At 41.9% G+C, this 17670-nt stretch overlaps 1 protein-coding gene across 4 annotated transcripts in view; it reads left to right on the plus strand.

Moving 5' to 3' along the window:
• The window catches only part of TRAPPC9 (trafficking protein particle complex subunit 9), a 528370-nt gene extending 510985 nt beyond the window's left edge, over window positions 1-17385 (plus strand). For all 4 annotated transcript variants that reach the window (XM_054814465.1, XM_054814467.1, XM_054814464.1 and 1 more), the window contains 2 exons: window positions 5751-5974; window positions 14129-17385. In XM_054814465.1, coding sequence (XP_054670440.1) covers window positions 5751-5974; window positions 14129-14308 — 404 coding nt within the window. In that variant the 3' untranslated portion in view covers window positions 14309-17385. The remainder of the gene's footprint in view (window positions 1-5750; window positions 5975-14128) is intronic.
• The last annotated feature ends 285 nt before the right edge of the window (window positions 17386-17670 follow it).

Below are 17670 nucleotides of genomic sequence, written 5' to 3' on the forward strand. Positions count from 1 at the left end.
ATATTCATAGAAATATCTTTTGTATGGATGTATTCAGCTCTGAAAATACAGCAGGACCTTGTAATGGTCAAACAAATGTAACCAATTGCTATATCTATGTGTAAATAATTTGCATGAATGGTTCAAAAATGAAAGGAAACTGGTCTACATGAGGGAGAACAAGTGGGAAGAGGGGAAACAGAAACAGTGTTTAGATTCATATATTGGAGGAAATACAGAAGAAAATTCAAGGGGCCTGTTGTCTCAACAGAATGCCACATGTTACCTGCCAACTCCTCTAAGCAGCCAGCTGAACCCCAAATAACAGGCTGCTAAAACTGTTGCTGACCTGACATGCAGCACGAGAGGAGGGACAGGGAACTTGCTTGTTCCTTGGAGACAGGCAGGATCAGCTTGCTCTGTACACAGTTTGCCCATAGAACAGGTTTTTTTCCTCCATTCTGATTTTTCTTCCATCTGCACAATATGTAAGATCAGAAACAGACAGAATTGTTCAACCTATTTCTAAATGAATGATTTAGAAAAAAAAAAAATTCTCTTTGCATTGTTAAGTTCCTTGCAAAATTCTGAACAAACATTCTTGCAGAAGAGGACAGGGGAAAAAAAAAAAAAAAAAAAAAAAAAGTTGTTCCAGACAGAATGGCTCTTTAGGGCAATTACATGTAAAGGTGGGCTGGGCAGACATTTTAATCAGTACTTTAGATTTGGTGAAGACAGAATCATTCTACGAGACTTCTACTGCAGCGATTCTGGCTTGGGCTCTTGGCCTTTGGCTTTCCTCCATCGAAGTACCTGATGGGCATTGTCTAGAGATGTCAGTGTTGTTGCTGCTCTTGTCCCCTCCTCAGACCGCATGTCTCCCAGTTGACAGACCAAGATGAGTAAAACTAGTATTCTGGAACAGCTCTAACAGCATTAAAAAATGGTTGATTGACTAAAATTCCCCAAACTATCACAGCACAGCTGAGCAAGACTTGCTTTGCTGGGACTGATGATCTCTTTTACCTCTTATGTGAGAAGTATTTACTCATTTGGGCATCTCTTGCCTTGAGTTTTGTTGACCCAGTTGTTTGTGCAATACCATGCTTCTGTGAGGTGTTTGCTCGAAGGCTTGAGACAGGTTCCCAGCTGCAGCGAATGGCAGAGACCAATGCACCTGCTTCAGTTTGGGATTCGACATCCAGTTTAAAAGCAAATATCCAATGGAAATTTCTCCATCCCCCACTGTAAAGATGAGCACAAACACCCTGCCTTCCTCTGCAGCCTGTTTTTTAAAATCAACCCAAACTTGAGTGAGAATAAACATTGCTGGAATATGCGTTTCCACCGAGATTAAACATGTATTTGTTTGTGGCTTTCCGAAATTAAACTTTCACAGTGGCAAACAGGGAGTTGGATGCAGAAATGCAATTAGCCATGACTCAGGACTCTTGACATACAGGTGGGCCAATGTGTTGCGAGTGCTCACAGGGGAACTTGACAAAGTAGCAAGAACTTACTATGTGTTAACATGAGCAGAGTAAATAGCACAAAATATTATTTATATTTGGTATTCATTTCCAGGCTGCTCCTTTGGGTGATGTAGACTGAAGTGCATCTGGCAGGTGATGGTAAATGATGTTTTTCTTGTGGAATAGTGGTTGTCTTCCTGTTAGTAACGTTCATTCCCTTTTCTTGAGTTTTGAGATCCTGAAAGACAGACACTATATGAAATCTGATGTATTATTTTCATATAATGGTCTCCCAGCCGTTGTGGGGTCAATAAGCATCACCTACCAACTGGGCCGTGAAGTAGTTTTTCCAACTAAAAGGTGAATTCATTGAAATCTTAAAAGGCTTGGCTAAGGCCATCAGTGAAAAAGCAAGACTTTCCAATAACCCTTATCACCCATTCTTTTGATGATCTTAAGGGTCTTTTCCAACCTAAATGATTCTATGATTCTCAGTGGCTTGTGTCATCCTCTGCCTTCCAAAATGTGTCGGACACTTTGTCCCTTGGTGCAATAATCACTTAGAGAAGGTCCTAGAAATAAGATACCCTGCACTTCCTCGGAGATGTCCTTTGCCTGTTCACGGGTGCGGGGTAGAGACTGTGTCTTTCCTTTTACTGTGGCTATCAAGCATCGCAGAGTAATGTTGGCACCCAGGGATGCAAACACAGTGGACGTGTGTAGGTAAATGAATGGGAGAAGAGAGGTGGTAAAAAAAAAAAAAATAGCAGCAGCCTTCTATTGGCTTATTAAAGTACCTAAAAAGAGGATTTAACTTTTAATTAGAAGGAGATTGCTAGGTCTTTGTGCTTTTTTTTTTTTTTTGCCCTGACAGCCAAAGCTTCCACCTTTTTAATGTAATTTACATATGCTGCTTGCATTAAACTTGGTCCTTCTAATTTTCTGAAGTACTGTTTGTCTTGTATCTGAATCTTTGGAGGATGGAGATATGGCCACCACTGTCTTCTGTGCTAGCGACTGTATCTTCTGATTCAGTGCTACTGTATACCGAAGCCAATAATGATTCACTCTCACAGCAGTGGTGTGAGCAGTCTCAGCTTTTATATGCCATCTGTGTGAGTGAGCTGAATCTGCAGAAATGGGACCCTGTACACATGGCTTTTCCTCTGTTCATGGATGAAAATATTAAAGCAAATCCGTATGGTCCATGAGATGTTTTCTGTGTCAGGAAGGGAGTAAAACTGCCTGTCAAACCAAGCTGTTCTCTCTGATGAAAGGGGACTGTTTTTAAACACTCCTTTCCATATAATTTTGCACGCCAGCCATGTGTGTTTTCTCATCTGACATCTCATGGAGATCCTTGGCTTCGGTACTGCAGGAGGGAAGGGTGTGCTGGGAGGGAAGGAAATAATCTCTCAATATGTACACAAGCACGTGCGCACACACACTTCAATCAATCTTAGATGAATTTAATTTCTTTTAGGAGTACAAAAGAAAATTAATCTGATTGAGCCAAGTTCAATTGCTTCCCTATTTTTTGGATTTTTCTATTTTCACGTGAAGATATTGGGAAGCAATGCTCTGAGCTATTATTAGATATAAAGGTGGAGACGGAGGGCAAAGGGTTCATTTAAAATTCCTACAGCAGAGCACTGAATTTGAAAGCTAAAAGGCAAGCTGATGAGCAGCTTGAAAATAAAGATTCATCTATTTAGCTTACTGAGTATTTCTGAAGGTTCATGCCGGTCTGGGGAGCTAAGCGTTCTCACAGCTGTAAGACCTGCTGGCTTGAGGAACTAGAAAAAAAGGATTTTTTGTTTAATTTTTTTTTTTTTTTTAATGAAAGCACTTACCTTGCAGGGAGAAGCTTGAAAACATAAACTGATATAAAGTCATGAATTGATACAAATGCATGTCTTTTGAAGGAAGCAACTGGACTTCAGTTCTGTAGCAGGAGCCTGGGAAGCATAAATATTACACACACACACACACACATATTTTTGTGTTTTGAAAAATTCAGGTCAGTTAATCCCAGATAATGGGATACCATTATAACCACTTCATCTCCATAATCTTAGGGCAATCCTGCCAGAAGCAATTTGATCGTGTTGGGCAGGAGAGCCCATAACATTAGAGTGGGCCATTGCAAAAGAAATCCAATGCCAAACAGGTTTTCTAGCCCTTTCCTAAAATGCAATGGTGATGATAACTTCCTTTCACAGAATCACAGAATGGTTGAGGTGGGAAGGGACCTCTGGAGGTCAGCTGGTCCAACTCCCCTGCTCAAGCAGGGCCACCTACAGCCAGTTGCCCAGGACTGAGTCCAGACGGCTATTGAATATCTCCAAGGCTGGGCACGCCACAATCTCCCTGGTCAACCTGTGCCAGTGCCTGGTCACCCTCACAGTAAAAAAGTGTTTCCTGCTGCTCAGAGGGAACCTCCTGTGTGTCAATGCCTTTGGTCCTGTCACTGGGCACCACTGAAAAGAGCCTGGCTCTGTCCTCTTTGCACCCTCCCTTCAGGTATTTATATACATTGATAAGATCCTCCTGAGCCTTCTCTTCTGCAGGCTGAACGGTCCCAGCTCTCAGCCTTTCCTCACAGGAGAGGTGCTCCAGGCCCTTAATCCTCTTTGTGACCCTGCACTGCACTCTCTCCAGTACGTCCATGTCTCTCTTGCACTGAGGAGCCCAGAACTGGACCCAGCACTCTAGGTGTGGCCTCACCAGTGCTCTTGTCAAAAACTGGGCATCTCCTTTGGCAAGGGAAGTTTTGGCACAGGGACTGTTCCAACTGGAACACCAGTATGGGTGTTGGATAGCTGCAGCTTGAGCACTGCTGGGTTTTTTTGTGCTTGCTCTGCCAAGCCACTTGTTTCTGGGACTTGCTGCTGCATTTGGGCAGCTTTGGTCAAGGAGGGGTTTTCACCTGGGTAGTTCAGCTTTGCTGACCTGACCTCTGGAATAAATGTCCCTTTCTGAACTTGTTTCTTCTTTGGCATTAGTGGTTTTGTTTTTTGTTTTTTTTTTTTTCCCATTTGCTGCGCTAGGGCTTGTTCAGTTTGCCAGGCTAAAGGGCATCACGAGAACATGCATCACTTTGTAGTTTTATGTCTAAGGCAACAAAACGAAAATAAGTAAAAAAAAAAAAAAAATTCATTTTGGTGTAGAATGTTTTTCCTGTGAAAGCCCCTGAAGCATAAAAATAGTGTCTTTTCTTGAAGAGGGGATATTACTAATGTAAATCCAATGCTGTTGGCTGAGGAATAATATGCTGTATGTCATAAGGCAAACAACTGGAGTGATCGAAATGCCTCATGGGTGTATGAGATTGTGGGGATAGGTATTCACACAGAGGATGCTTTCTTACATGTGCCCAGGGCTTTCTCTTATCTCTGAACATGAACCCATAGTGAAATAGAAATGTTAATGTATTAATAGTGCATTGGAGATAACCCTCATCTGAAAAATACAGTAATACTGCACAACTGAGAACCCTTTCAGAGCAGGGAATTGGACTAGAAATTTCATAGTGTGCTGGTAATGAAACATTTTGGTTCTGTATAAGCAAATGGGCAAGGTTAGTGGACACATTACTCCAGCTGTCATTGTCCCAGCAGTAACCAATTTAGAGGCTTTATATTTTCTGCTATCCCAGTACGGGAAAGAAAAGTAGAAAGTTAAAAATAGAAATCCCAGAATGAATTAAAGTGCAAAGAGTGAACACGCTCATAGTACCGCTGTATAATTTTAAAATCCCTTTTTTCTTTATAATCTGGACTTTAATATATGTATTACATTGCAAATTCTGGCAGCGTCTGTCCTGCTCCAAAAGGTCACCTCTGTACAGGAGGATTTATTCTGGCTGTAGCATGTGAACATGGGCATCCAGCCCTGGATCTATCTAACTACCATTCGTATTGACACTTCCTGTTTGTATTTCCCTTCACCTTGATTTGCAGGAGAAGCATGAGAAGTTGTCTGTGGCTTTGGCCTTCAAGGGAGGATATTAAAAAAATATCTTCTGGTGCCTGTGTATAGATCATAATTGGGTTTTTTTATAGCTCTTTTGACAGCTGTGGACAGATGTCAGACCTTCACGAACTGGTTTTTGCAAGTAGTTTCCCTGCAACACTAGCCTACACAACATTGCAGCGTTGGGTCTTCTTTCCTAAGATTAACTGTCATGGACTCTGGGTTTCATTGAGGTTACTTTTTCTTTTTAAGTTTCCTATCAAGATTAATACAGTTTCTAAAGCAGGAGTCCAACATAATATGGAATTGTTTGTTCATTTGCAGATATCCTCGTTGACGGCAAGCTTTGTGACTGTGATATCGTGGTGGACTGCAAAGTGGGGGACCCCATCCCATTGGAGGTGAAGCTGACCAACTGGAGCAAACACAGCGTGGGGCCCTTTGCTCTCACCGTGACCCCCTACCAGGATTACCAAAATGGGGTGCACAACTATGAGCTGCAAGATGCTATCACCTTTGTGGGATCCAACACCTTCTACATCGAATCAGTAAGTCTTTCTGTCGAATGGATGGCGTGCATTTGCAGAAAAGCTCTTCGTTATTCAATTGTGCATTTTAAGGCAGATTAATTTTTGGAAAGCACGACGATGATGGCAGTTATTGCTAAAGGTGCTGCTAGGTTTGGGGATGTAGAATCATCTCTCTGACATGGTTTAAGACTGTAATTTCCTATCATGTAAACTCCTAGTAAACTATCAGAGACGGTAACTTCTGGTCACTCCAAATCTGACTAAATGTGAATGGGTAACCTAGATAAAATGTTTAATACCATATTGCCAGTCCCTTGAGCCATCCAGTGCAGCCTGCAGTAATAGAATTTAAGTAACTTTTTCTCTTTAGTCCATAAGAGATATTCCCCAGGCTGAGCCAAGGAACTCAGCAAATCAGTTTTAGTCAGGTCCTGAGGAAATGCAACAGACTGCAGAAAGAAAATGCTAAACATTAATGACCAAGATGATGAGCTGGTTCATTTCCTTGTCGCTTAGCATACTCTTATAAAAGCATAAAGAAAAATAGAAAACATGCTTAAAATGGGACAAAAAAAATCCTTTTTGAGAACAATTGAGATTTTAAATTTTCTCTCAAATTCTTCTTTAGAAAATTCAAGCCTGGGAGCTTTTTGCTTCTAAGGCAAGACACTGAAAATACCTTCCAGATAAAACTACTTTTTCCTACATCCTTCCCCCCAAAACAGCAGCAACAAAAAAAACAGGAATGAAAAATATATGGACAATACTTCAGAGTCGAATGAGCAGTATTTCTGGTAACTTATAAAATAAACATGAAGAAGAGGGTGAGTGTTTGGGATAGTGCTTAGGACCTTTGCTTAGGTCAGCTCTTCAGATAGTTAATAAAATGTACCTGTCAAAACTGAATATTTAAGTGAACCTTAGTAAGAAAGAAATTAAAGGTTAACCACAGGGAGTCACCATGCATATTTTTCAATTACGCATCATGGGAAGAAAATATTTCAAAAAGCTAATGAGCATGGAACACACCATCAAGTTGAATTTTAATGGGGGCTAGCTATATTCTTAGCTGAATAATTTAAATATGTCAACAGAAATAATCAAGAGATGGCTTTCTTTGACTCTTTTTTCTGACAATGTGGATTTTTTAATCAGAGTGGCAGTGTTTGGATGCCCAGCTGCCGAAGAGCCTGACCCTCCAGGCTAATGAGGGAAAAGGGAGATGTCAGCGTGATGTATTCTTACCTTCTGACTGAGTCTCCTATGGGGCAAAAAGTCAGGAGGTCACATCTCTTGTGCCTGCCCAGGCAGCCTTCTCATACGTTACGGTCCCCGCTTTTGCCCCGTTGTTCTGTATTGTGACATTTCTCCTGTAAACACAGTCCCCAATAAGTTAAAAATAGACTTGTTTTCTGCTATTTGTCCTCCTTTTCATCCAAAAAGGTGAAATGAAGAAAATGTCGACTCTTAGACAAGAAGTGTTATATTTCGCAATATCTAGTATTGATACTTGTCCTACACAGGCTCCCAGAGAAAATACTTAGTCATATTTCTTTGAGGCATAGAGCCCTGATCATGGAAGAATATTCTTCAAACAGTGTATCTAATGCTGTCAGAGCCCCTTTCATCCCCCATAATAACTAATTCAGTAATGGAAAAAAGATTTCAGAAAGCCGCACCTGTTTTGGGGACAAGAAGAAAGTCCTGTTTTGTGCATTTGATGCTTCAGGGAAGAACAAACATGCTCAGAATTGTGTTCATGCTCTGAGTTTGGCAGAAACTCAGATGCTGGTTAAGAAACTGAGGAAGCTCATGGTTGGGTCAGATGAAAAAGATTCAGAGTTTCTCTTTTTTATAAATGAAAGCTGAAACACTGGACCAGATTCCCTGCTGGTGTAATTCAGTGCTGTTCTGTCGAAGCTATTAAACATCCGCCCCTTATTTTTATAAACTGAGGTCATAGGCACATGATTATTTTGCTTGTTTAATGGAGGTGGCTTGAGATGCTACCGTTTCCCAGCGGCTTGTTTCTGCCCCTCTGCGTGAAGATGCTCCCCTCTTCCCCAGCAGATCCAGCGGGAGGGATGGTGTGAGCATTCGTATTCCTGCAAAGTTGGCCAGTTTAGCAAAAACTGTGTTCGTCAGCAGTTTAAGCTAATTGGACTGACTTTACACGACACTGGCAAGGAGGTGGTGACATGATTTATTGCACTGCCGAGCTGGGTGGGAGGAAGGATGGAGAACTAGCGTATGGTTTGGCGTATCGGTAGTGTATGGTCAAGTGGGAGCATCAGGTATTACAGCAAGAGAAGATACTTCTCACACCCTGAAAATTTGGTCTGCTGTCATACTGATGCAGAAACTACATTATTGGTGCTCAACTGAATTTGATTTCTCTGGGGAAAAAAACAAGCAAACCCCAAGCCCCGTCTGCTTTCCTAAATATTAGTTTCCTATTAAGCCTGATGCTCAGCACATCACAATTATTTTTGTTTCCTGACTAAAAAGTTTCAAATCAGTTTCTGCTGCTATCTGGAAGACAGGGGATACATACAGGAATTTTCAGGATGCACATGCCGCTTTGCAGTATGAATGTGAATTGTTTAAAGGGTAAAAGTTATACAATTTTCTATTTCTCTTTCTTGTGGCTTGAAGTCCAGGTTAGATTATTTATCTTGGAAGGAACGTAACGAGTGCTTATTCACCTTTTTGTGCTCTTACTTCAATTTGATGCAGCAGTCTGGGTTTGTGTCACAAAGTCTCTGCTGGGATATACTACTTCAAAAAGCAAATTCTCTTACTGAAAATTTTAAAGGATAAAGAGATATTTCCATGCATTTTAAATGTAAAAGTAAAATCTTTATTTTTAAGTACAACTTCAAATTTGGTTAAACTTACCTTTCTATGTTTGTATTTAAAAGATGACTTCATCAGTTATCATTTAGATAGTAGACATTTTTGTTCATTATGCGGTTTTGAAACATGAGACAACATGGTGGACCCCCACCCATTAAAATACGTTGCATTGATTTATTTTTTTTATCTCACATCACAACTTGAAGTTTAGCTTTAGCCATATTACTAAAACTTCTTTTTTCTTACCAATTTGGTTTTTTTTTTTACTAATTAGTTGATCAGACACAGTTGCTTCTTGCCAAATTAAAACAAACAAACAAACAAAAATCTTCTATGGAGATTTCTGTAACTACCATCAATTCGTCTTTCCTTGTTGTTCCTGCTTTTGCCATTACTATCCTCAAGAAGGTTTTTATCACGCACAAGCTCAAGTGATTGGTAGTGGGAGATGAGGAGAAATTCATTAGTAGATGGTCATTTTGAATCAGTTCAGAAGGTATGATGAACATTTGCTCACTTCTAGCAGGTCCTCTGTGGCCCATCTGGAACAAATTAGTTTTCTTGGCACTGTTTTACTCGCACTGTAAACTCTTTGGGGCAGCGAACAGTAGCTGGCACTAGCCCTAATCTCCAACTGAGCTCCCTAAGTACTACAGCAGTATAAATAAGTAGTAATTAGTTCTAAGCAATCGCAGTCCCACATGGTAGCCTGAATCAGGGAAGGATTAGGAAGGAGCTAGAAACTTAATTTTTCTTCTATCTCAGTGGAACAGAGGAGTAATGTGGGCATTTTTTTCTTGATTCCTCAGTCATGTTTTTCTGGGGTAGAGGCTTCCCATCTTTGGTCTCCACATAAAGGATTTGGTGGAATTTTAGTAAAATCTCTTTTGACTCTGACTCGATTCAGCAAGCTTGTGTTCAATGGCATCCCAGCTTGGCACGTATCTAGGTGGTGTGCTACAAGATTGAATGATATACGAATTTGATCTGGATCAGCTATGAGTACGTGATCTTCACGTTTCTCGTAGGTTAGCTGGATCATGCATTGCAAGCAGTGGGATGGTGTGTACTGTCAGCTACAGTGGGAAACGTCTGACTGGTGTACCATTCTGAGCGAGTCACCCTGAGCTCCCTTCACAGGCAGGGCAGAGCAAGTCAGCAGGGTTGATGGAGTTTAGGGGATATGTTACCTCATTCTACATTTGATCTGATGAATTATTGCATTGAACAGCTGGCTCAGATGTGGACATCCACTTCACAGACATTTGGGTGGATTCAGTTCCAGACTGAGACATCTGAATGAGTAGGTGTTACCATGGATGCTGGCCAGCTAAGCTCCCATTAGTCAATGGAGATGTTCTCTGCAGCTGGTAGAACCTGACTTACACTAGCATAGATGCCAGGGGTGAGATTCAGTTGCCTAAAAGTAGGCGTCTACCATCATTTGGGTGCTGTGGCTATCCCACCTGGCCTCCACCCACTGCCAGAAATCCTGTAAATCATCCTGTAAATCTTACCAGCCCTGCGCAGATGTTTCAGTGCCTTAGGTCATCCCAAATGCCATGAGGTGCCTATATTTAGGCTACTGTATCCTGACTCTATAGGCTGGCCAGCTAGACCATTGTGTGATTGCTCCACTGGCTGCATTGAGCAGATGTCTTCTTACTGTAGTAGGAGCTTGGATACCTAGTGTGCAGAGACACACCTAAATGTAGGTGGTTTAACATCAAAATTAGTCCCGTGCCCAGTATACCAGTTGGGTTGGATCTGGCCCTCTACTGACCTGACTGCTGCTGATGTGCTTGTCTTCCGGGAATGTTTGTAGGCAGCCCCACTAGAGAGGCAGCCTTACTTTTCAAAGTTAGTTACTATTTTGGAAGAAACTTCTTGCAATTTCTGCAGAGCCACTTGCATCTCAACAGTGCAAAGCTTTTGTGCTACTTTTGCTTCCCTGTTTCTTCCCCAAACCACAAGTATTGATTAGAGCAGTGGTTGCAGAAGTGGTCATACAGATGTGGATAGTCCCCAGACCATGAAAGCTGCTGTCTGGTCTGTGCATACTGCACACAGGGAGAAGGGCTGCAGACAGAACTGGACACATACCACTACCAGCCTCGCTGGTTCTACTTATTTATGATGAAGAAACTGATGACTGGTGCAGAGACTTGTGCTGTAAAGGCAGGAGGAATGAGCAACCATGTAGGCAGAACTTCAAATGAGGGAAAAGACTGTGTTGATGCTGATGTACCTGAAGCTACCTTCCTACTTGTTAATCAATGCTGTTACAGGTATTTCTCCATGGTGCAGCTAGATTAGGAAAATGAACTGGGAGCTTGAAAAAGGTATGGGTCCTGAGGAGGCTTAGAATCATACAACCATAGAATGGTTTGGGTTGGAAGGGACCTGAAAAATCATCTAGTTCCAACCCCCCTGCTGTGGGCAGGGACACCCTCCACTAGACCACGTTGCCCAAAGCCCCATCCAGCCTGGCCTTGAACACTTCCAGGAATGGGGGATCCACAACTTCTCTGGGCAACCTGTTCCAGTGTCTCACCACTCTCACAGTCAAGAATTTCTTCCTAATATCTAATCTAAACCTGCCGTCTTTCAGTTTAAAGCCATTGCTCCTTGTCCTATCACTACCTGTCTTATAAACAGGGGTTCATTTGCTGTTTGCCTGCACCCATTGCTGGCATTAGTCCCTGCCTCTGTCCTCCTCTGGATGCAAGTACGCATCAGTTCCAGTGAGGTGGAAATAAGGCAGGCAGCTCCAGGAGGAGGAGAAGGAAGCAAGAGGGGAGACTGCTTGATGTTGTTCTGCATGCCCAGACGCAATGCCGGAGGGCAAGAACTTGTACCCAGCGAGAAGAGGAGATTCCAAGGACAGGGGTCAGGAGAACAGCTGTGGCTGCTCTGATCACTCACGTGGATGATATGACACTAATACAAGTTTGCTGTAGGTCAGCAAAAGTGCTCAGCACCAAAGCCAAAGGGAGCTTGGGCTCTGCCAGCTCTGATGATCTTGCTGCTTGTGAACAGTTAGGCCCCTATGCAGAAGCAGAAATTTAGGCAGGTTCAGCAAAGAAGCCTGATACCCAGGAGACAATACAGGGTGCATGTCTGCTGGCTAAAGGACCCAACAGTGAAGGTCCAAAAAAAACTCAAATAGGAGAAAATAAAAACAGCTCATTCCCCTCACATCTCACAGCTACAGAGAACTTTCCTCACTGGAGGTGGTGGCAGGCAATTTTCATCTCTCTGGAATATTCTTGAGGCACCCTGCACCCCTGGAAACTTTTTCTAGTGGTTTGTCTCTTCCCTCTCCCCCACCATGGTCTAGTCATCATCCTTGTTCTAGTCTTCCTATGCAATAGCAAGATGCCTTTCAGCAAAGGGTGTCCATAGACACTTTCCCCGTTAATACCCCACTGTGGATGTCCCAGTTTACCATGTGACCACATTTTTTACAGTGGGCAAGAATTCTGATCCTGATGTCTTGGAGCCTTAGCCTCATCCCTTCTCTGTTCCAGGTGGTAATGTCCCATCATTTCCTAGTGATGTGCCTTGCAAAGGTTTTTTCCCCCTGAATCCAATCAAGTCCAGCACATCTGGAGAGCTCAGTGCTTCTGGATCCAACACCAGAGTTTGTGTTGTGGTTGGGCTTGGGTCTTGGCTTGGCTTAGCAGTGGTATATCATGCTGTCATTTGGAATCAACACTGGACTCTGTAACATGATGGACAACTGGTGTGTTTGGAGATGACCAAAGAAAGGCCCATTACCAATGAATATTCAAGCAAAAAAGTAAATACTTGGGCACAGGCCTACCCATGAAAGTAGGGAAGACCCCATGAGTTGATGTTTTCAGGGTCCAGAGAGCAGAAGGGAACTGGTAAGATGATCTTGGATGAGGGAAGATCAATACTGAGGAGCATCAGGTGCCCTTTATTAGGTCTTTTGTGCTGGGATGAAGTTGCCTTTTCACAATTTTTTAAATAAATTCTATCCAATGGAATGGCTTTGTGCTGATTCTGTGTTTTGCCTCTGCAGCAATGTTAACTCAATTCCAGGCACTCTGAAACTGGGTTTAACATCTTGTGGAAGCAGATATTAACTTAAACATTATCACATGCGGAACAGTCATGGGATTGTTAAAGTTAGAAATTACTTAAGTGTCTCGCTGAAATGATGGAGTCAGATACATTATTTGTTGTAAAGATATGGATCGTGAATGGTTTTGTGATGGAGATATATAAATGTAGAAACAGTGTGAACTTTGTATTTAATTTGAAGAAATTAAATCAGGGTAGCTACTTTTCATGGGATGTTTCTTGCTAAACTTATTTATTTCAATGATGATAGTGAATATTAAAGATTCCTGATTAGAATTTGCAGTCAGATTGTGTCTGAATAATAACTGAGGATGAATTTAGTTATTGCTAAGCTGTTAAATGGTGTTTAACCATGTGTTTAACATAAGTTCGGAGCCGTGATTTAGACCTTTAATATAGATGTGGATAAATGCAGTCTGAGGAAAGATGTTCCTGGATATTCAGGACACTTTGGGGGTCTTCCGCCTTAAACCAACTCTGTTCTGGAATTGGTGACTCCAGAACTGGAGTCACCGGGTGGCTGGAGCACCTCTCCTATGAGGACAGGCTCAGAGAGTTGGGATTGTTCAGCCTGGAGAAGAGAAGGCTCCGGGGAGATCTAATTGCGACCTTCCAGTACCTGAAGGGGCCTACAGGAAAGCTGGTGAGGGACTGTTTATCAGGGAGTGTAGTGACAGGACAAGGGGTAAAGGGTTTAAGCTGAAGGAGGGTCGATTTAGATTAGATGTTAGAAAGAAATTCTTGACTGTGAGGGTGGTGAGGCACTGGAACAGGTTGCCCAGAGAGGTTGTGGATGCCCCATCCCTGGAAGTGTTCAAGGCCAGGTTGGATGAGGCTTTGGGCAACGTGGTCTAGTGGAGGGTGTCCCTGTCCATGGCAGGGGGGTTGGAACTAGATGATCTTTAAGGTCCCTTCCAACCCAAACCGTTCTATGATTCTATGATTCTATGACTCTTGAAGATCTGTATTCTGGGTTGAGCTGTGCCACAGCTTTGCTGCATGAGAGAATAATACAGGATTTAATTTGCAATGGTTCAGTTTTACCATTGCTAGAATAGGGACAAAATCTTTACTACTTTTTGTGCGAAGGCAATATTGAGATTTGAATCTAGATTATCCTGAGATCATTTGAAGGGGATACTGAATTGCAAAGTGCAATTATTTGGTTTTGTTTAAGTGCACTGATTTTCACATTCTCTTTTCCAGGTGAAGCCAACCAAAGACTCCGTGTACTTTGGAGCACTTCTCTTTCTCTACACAGGCGATTTCTACTTGAATATCAAATTCCATGAAGACAACTGCAGCAAGGAGCTGCCTGTCTCCTGGTTCTGCCTTCCTAGTGTCCACATCCGTGCTATGGAGCCTGTGGTCCAAACTCAGCTGTAAACGTACTGTGTGCTATTCGATTAACCACAGTGCACAGAAATGCTTGGCACATCCTCTGCTTGACCCCATCTTGTTTCTGTCCAACCCCAGGCCACAGTCCCTACTTTGGAGGAACAGCTGAACACTTTCTGAATTGGCTGATAGTCATTTGGGCAGCTGCTTTAGCTAATTTCAGAGAGAGAGAGAGAGAGAGAGAGAGATTATAACTATGCTAGAGTTTTCCTCTGTTTCCAAAAAGCCTTTGAAACCGCTAATATATGCATTATACTTTCAGACACCCTATTGATATCAGTGGGTTTGAAAGGGTCTTGAGGGCTGAATTTAAGAGGACTGAATTTAACCGTGTGATTGAAGGTCTCAATTCCAACTTCAGTAATCCCATTTTAGCATTTTTCAACAAGAGTTGTATATCTGTATGAAATTCCCCCTGGCTTACGCTGGACCCATGGTATATACCCTTGTGATGTAGTTCTCTCTCAGACTTGTTCCCAGGCTTGTTCTTTTTCACTTGTTTGCTGAGTATTTGGTGTCTTTGGTAGTAAATAGCAGCAGTGATACTTTTTCCTGTGTTACTGAAACTAAGAATAGCAAATGTGCCTCCAGTTATTCTCTTCCTCCCCTGAGCCCAGTGCCACTTGTTCCTGGTGAAGTCACTGCCTTTAGTTTGGTAGATCTGTAAACAAGAAATGAAAGAAGGCAATGAAGACCTAAAGAGTTTTGTCCTTGAGAAAGGAAATAAGCCAACTTTTGGGTTGCCTAGGGCTTGCCTGTGAATTTGGGCTCACAGTTCTGTTTTATACAATCATAATCGCTTGAAACGTCTGCAGATGCTTAAAGAGCCACCGGAATTAATCAGCTGGACACCAAGATCAATTTGCATGAATTTTTGCAAACTCTTCTGATAAGATTTTTCATGCTAATAGACTGGGCTTGATTATGTGGGTGTATTGGGTTTTTTTTTTCTTTTTTTTTTTTTTTTTTTAGAATGATTAATTTTCATTATTAGGCAATTAAGGCCATGGAATTCCTGACCATAAAAGTAGTTGATGAATGTACTGAAAATTTAGCCTGTTGTCCTTCAGAATAATGTTTTTGTATAAAGAGACCCACATTTACCCCATGTAAAGCAGGGAGATGTCTTAGCTGTATGATTAATATATTATTTCATGGACCATATGTTTCAAACCTGCCTCAATCTTTTCTAAAATTTACAGCCTGCAGCTCTTAAATTTGGTGGTAGTATAGTTTTGGGGGCGGATACATGAAAATGTGGCAGGGGTGCTCCAGTTAGCTCTATACACGCTAAATCTACACGCACAACCTCTTTGCAGATTTTTTTGTTTCTTTAGGCTTCATCCAAATGTGGGCACACCACTTCATGCCTGACCTGGTCCATCTTGGTTATGCTGTGGAGCACTAGCCCAGATAGCTCAATCTGGTTCCCTGCACCATGCCCAATTGTCCTTTTAGATGTGACTTTTCCGTAAGAATGACAGTGCTCAAATATCAATTCATTGCATGTTTGCAAATGACTGTAATGCATTCATCCTAAATATATTTCTAATTTGAGGGAACTATAGCTATAGCATGATAGCTGTATTTCCAATGTACGCAGGGTATTATCTCTAAAAATCTGTATTGTGGCAATGTTATCAGTGTTTGCTCTTGAGCTGTGGCTCTGTATACAGCTTTGAATGCCAGAGTGAAGTCTTCAGCCTTAAACTGATGGAAATCTGAGACAGACTGAAGATTTTCCTTGCAATGATGTACTGCTCTGTCAGCTGCCAGCACGCAATGTCCAGTAAGAAAACTGTTCCTTACGCTTGCACGGTGGTTCTGGGTCAGAGACACCCATGCAAAGAGGGTCCAAGCAGCTGAGTTGGGCATGATTTTTGCATTAGCGGAGCTCGGTTGACCAGTTTGTGCCATGAGGCGAAATTCTCTGTCACTATATGGGCATATACACAGAAAAATAAGATCCCAGGAGAGCAGGAATTAAACCAGTTAATCTCCATAAAAGCTTGCTTTTGACATGTGTCTCTGTACTATGTTACACAACACTGTTGCAGTGAAATCCAAATTGGGTTTTACTCAGTATTCCCAGCAGGTAATCTGCAGATGCTAGGAATACAGCTAAGGCTTTGCAAGGACCACATTGCATTTGAAACAAAAATACTGTGAAGCAGATGCTGTTGGAGTCAGGATGCTTCAGCTTACCCAGCTAAGGGATCATTTCCTAGTTTATTTTTGAGAGTGTTCTCTGAGAAGGGAGGATATTGTTCTGTGAAGCCTATACTGGGATGCGGCACTCCTGTGCCCTTTACTTATAAAGAATCCTGATCCGCAGCCTGCTGAAGCTGTTGGAATGGGAACAGGTTTTATTATAACAAAAGCAAGCTGCATATTTCCAATATGCCATTATAAATCTGCCATATGTGCTCATAAATATAAGTTTTTATGTGTGAGCTGACCCTTAATGGTCTATCTGTTCATTATATAGTAGACCACTCTGTCCCTTGTCAACTTTGATGCTTAGTTGCTTTTGGCATTTATGATATCTTTCCCAATTTTCTCACACTTCTACTTGTCTTGGTGAGAGAGATGAAACGCAAGAAATTCTTCCTTCTGGGGATCATTTGTGGCTTGCCTAGAAGGAGAATATTTAAGTGTCGGCATAATTTGGAGAAGGGTGAGGGGAAGGTACCTGAAATGAGAATACTGCATTGCTTCTGGTTTTCTATTTAATGGAAGCTTTCACCGGGATTGCTGTCAGGATTGGTCCTTGCAGTGCTTGAAAAAAAAGGATGATACTTTTCTGATCTGCTCTCCTTTTCTGGAACTGAAAACTTGTTTTTATTTCTCTGAACCACCCAGTTATTATTTTGAACATGATGAGCCAAACTGCGTATTGTCACACAGATGTAAATCCAATATGATCCCACTCGGTTGAATTAAATCATTCCTAATTTAAATCACCATTGCTGAGAGCAGACATTGGTCCAATATATGTATGCATTGGAGAAGCATAAGTTGTGTAAATTTAACTGTCTGAATAAATACTTATCTTGTGTTATTTACACCTCTGCCTGTCTCTTCTGTCTATAATTCTTGATAGTGTTATTGTGTGGTTTTACTGGTAACAATAACATATCTCTTGGTGCCGCATTCTGTCTCTGAAAGAATGTATTTGACCCTGGAACTGAAATTTCAGCTTCACTCAAACTTTCTCTTCCTAGATGAACTCAGAGCTGATGAGGGTGATGAAACACTGGAACAGGTTGCCCAGAGAGGTGGTAGATGCCACCCTATCCCTGGAAACATTCAAGGTCAGGTTGGACGGGGCTCTGAGCAACCTGATCTAG

The sequence above is a fragment of the Grus americana genome, chromosome 2, assembly GCF_028858705.1.
Source record: "Grus americana isolate bGruAme1 chromosome 2, bGruAme1.mat, whole genome shotgun sequence".
Lineage (NCBI taxonomy): Eukaryota > Metazoa > Chordata > Aves > Gruiformes > Gruidae > Grus > Grus americana.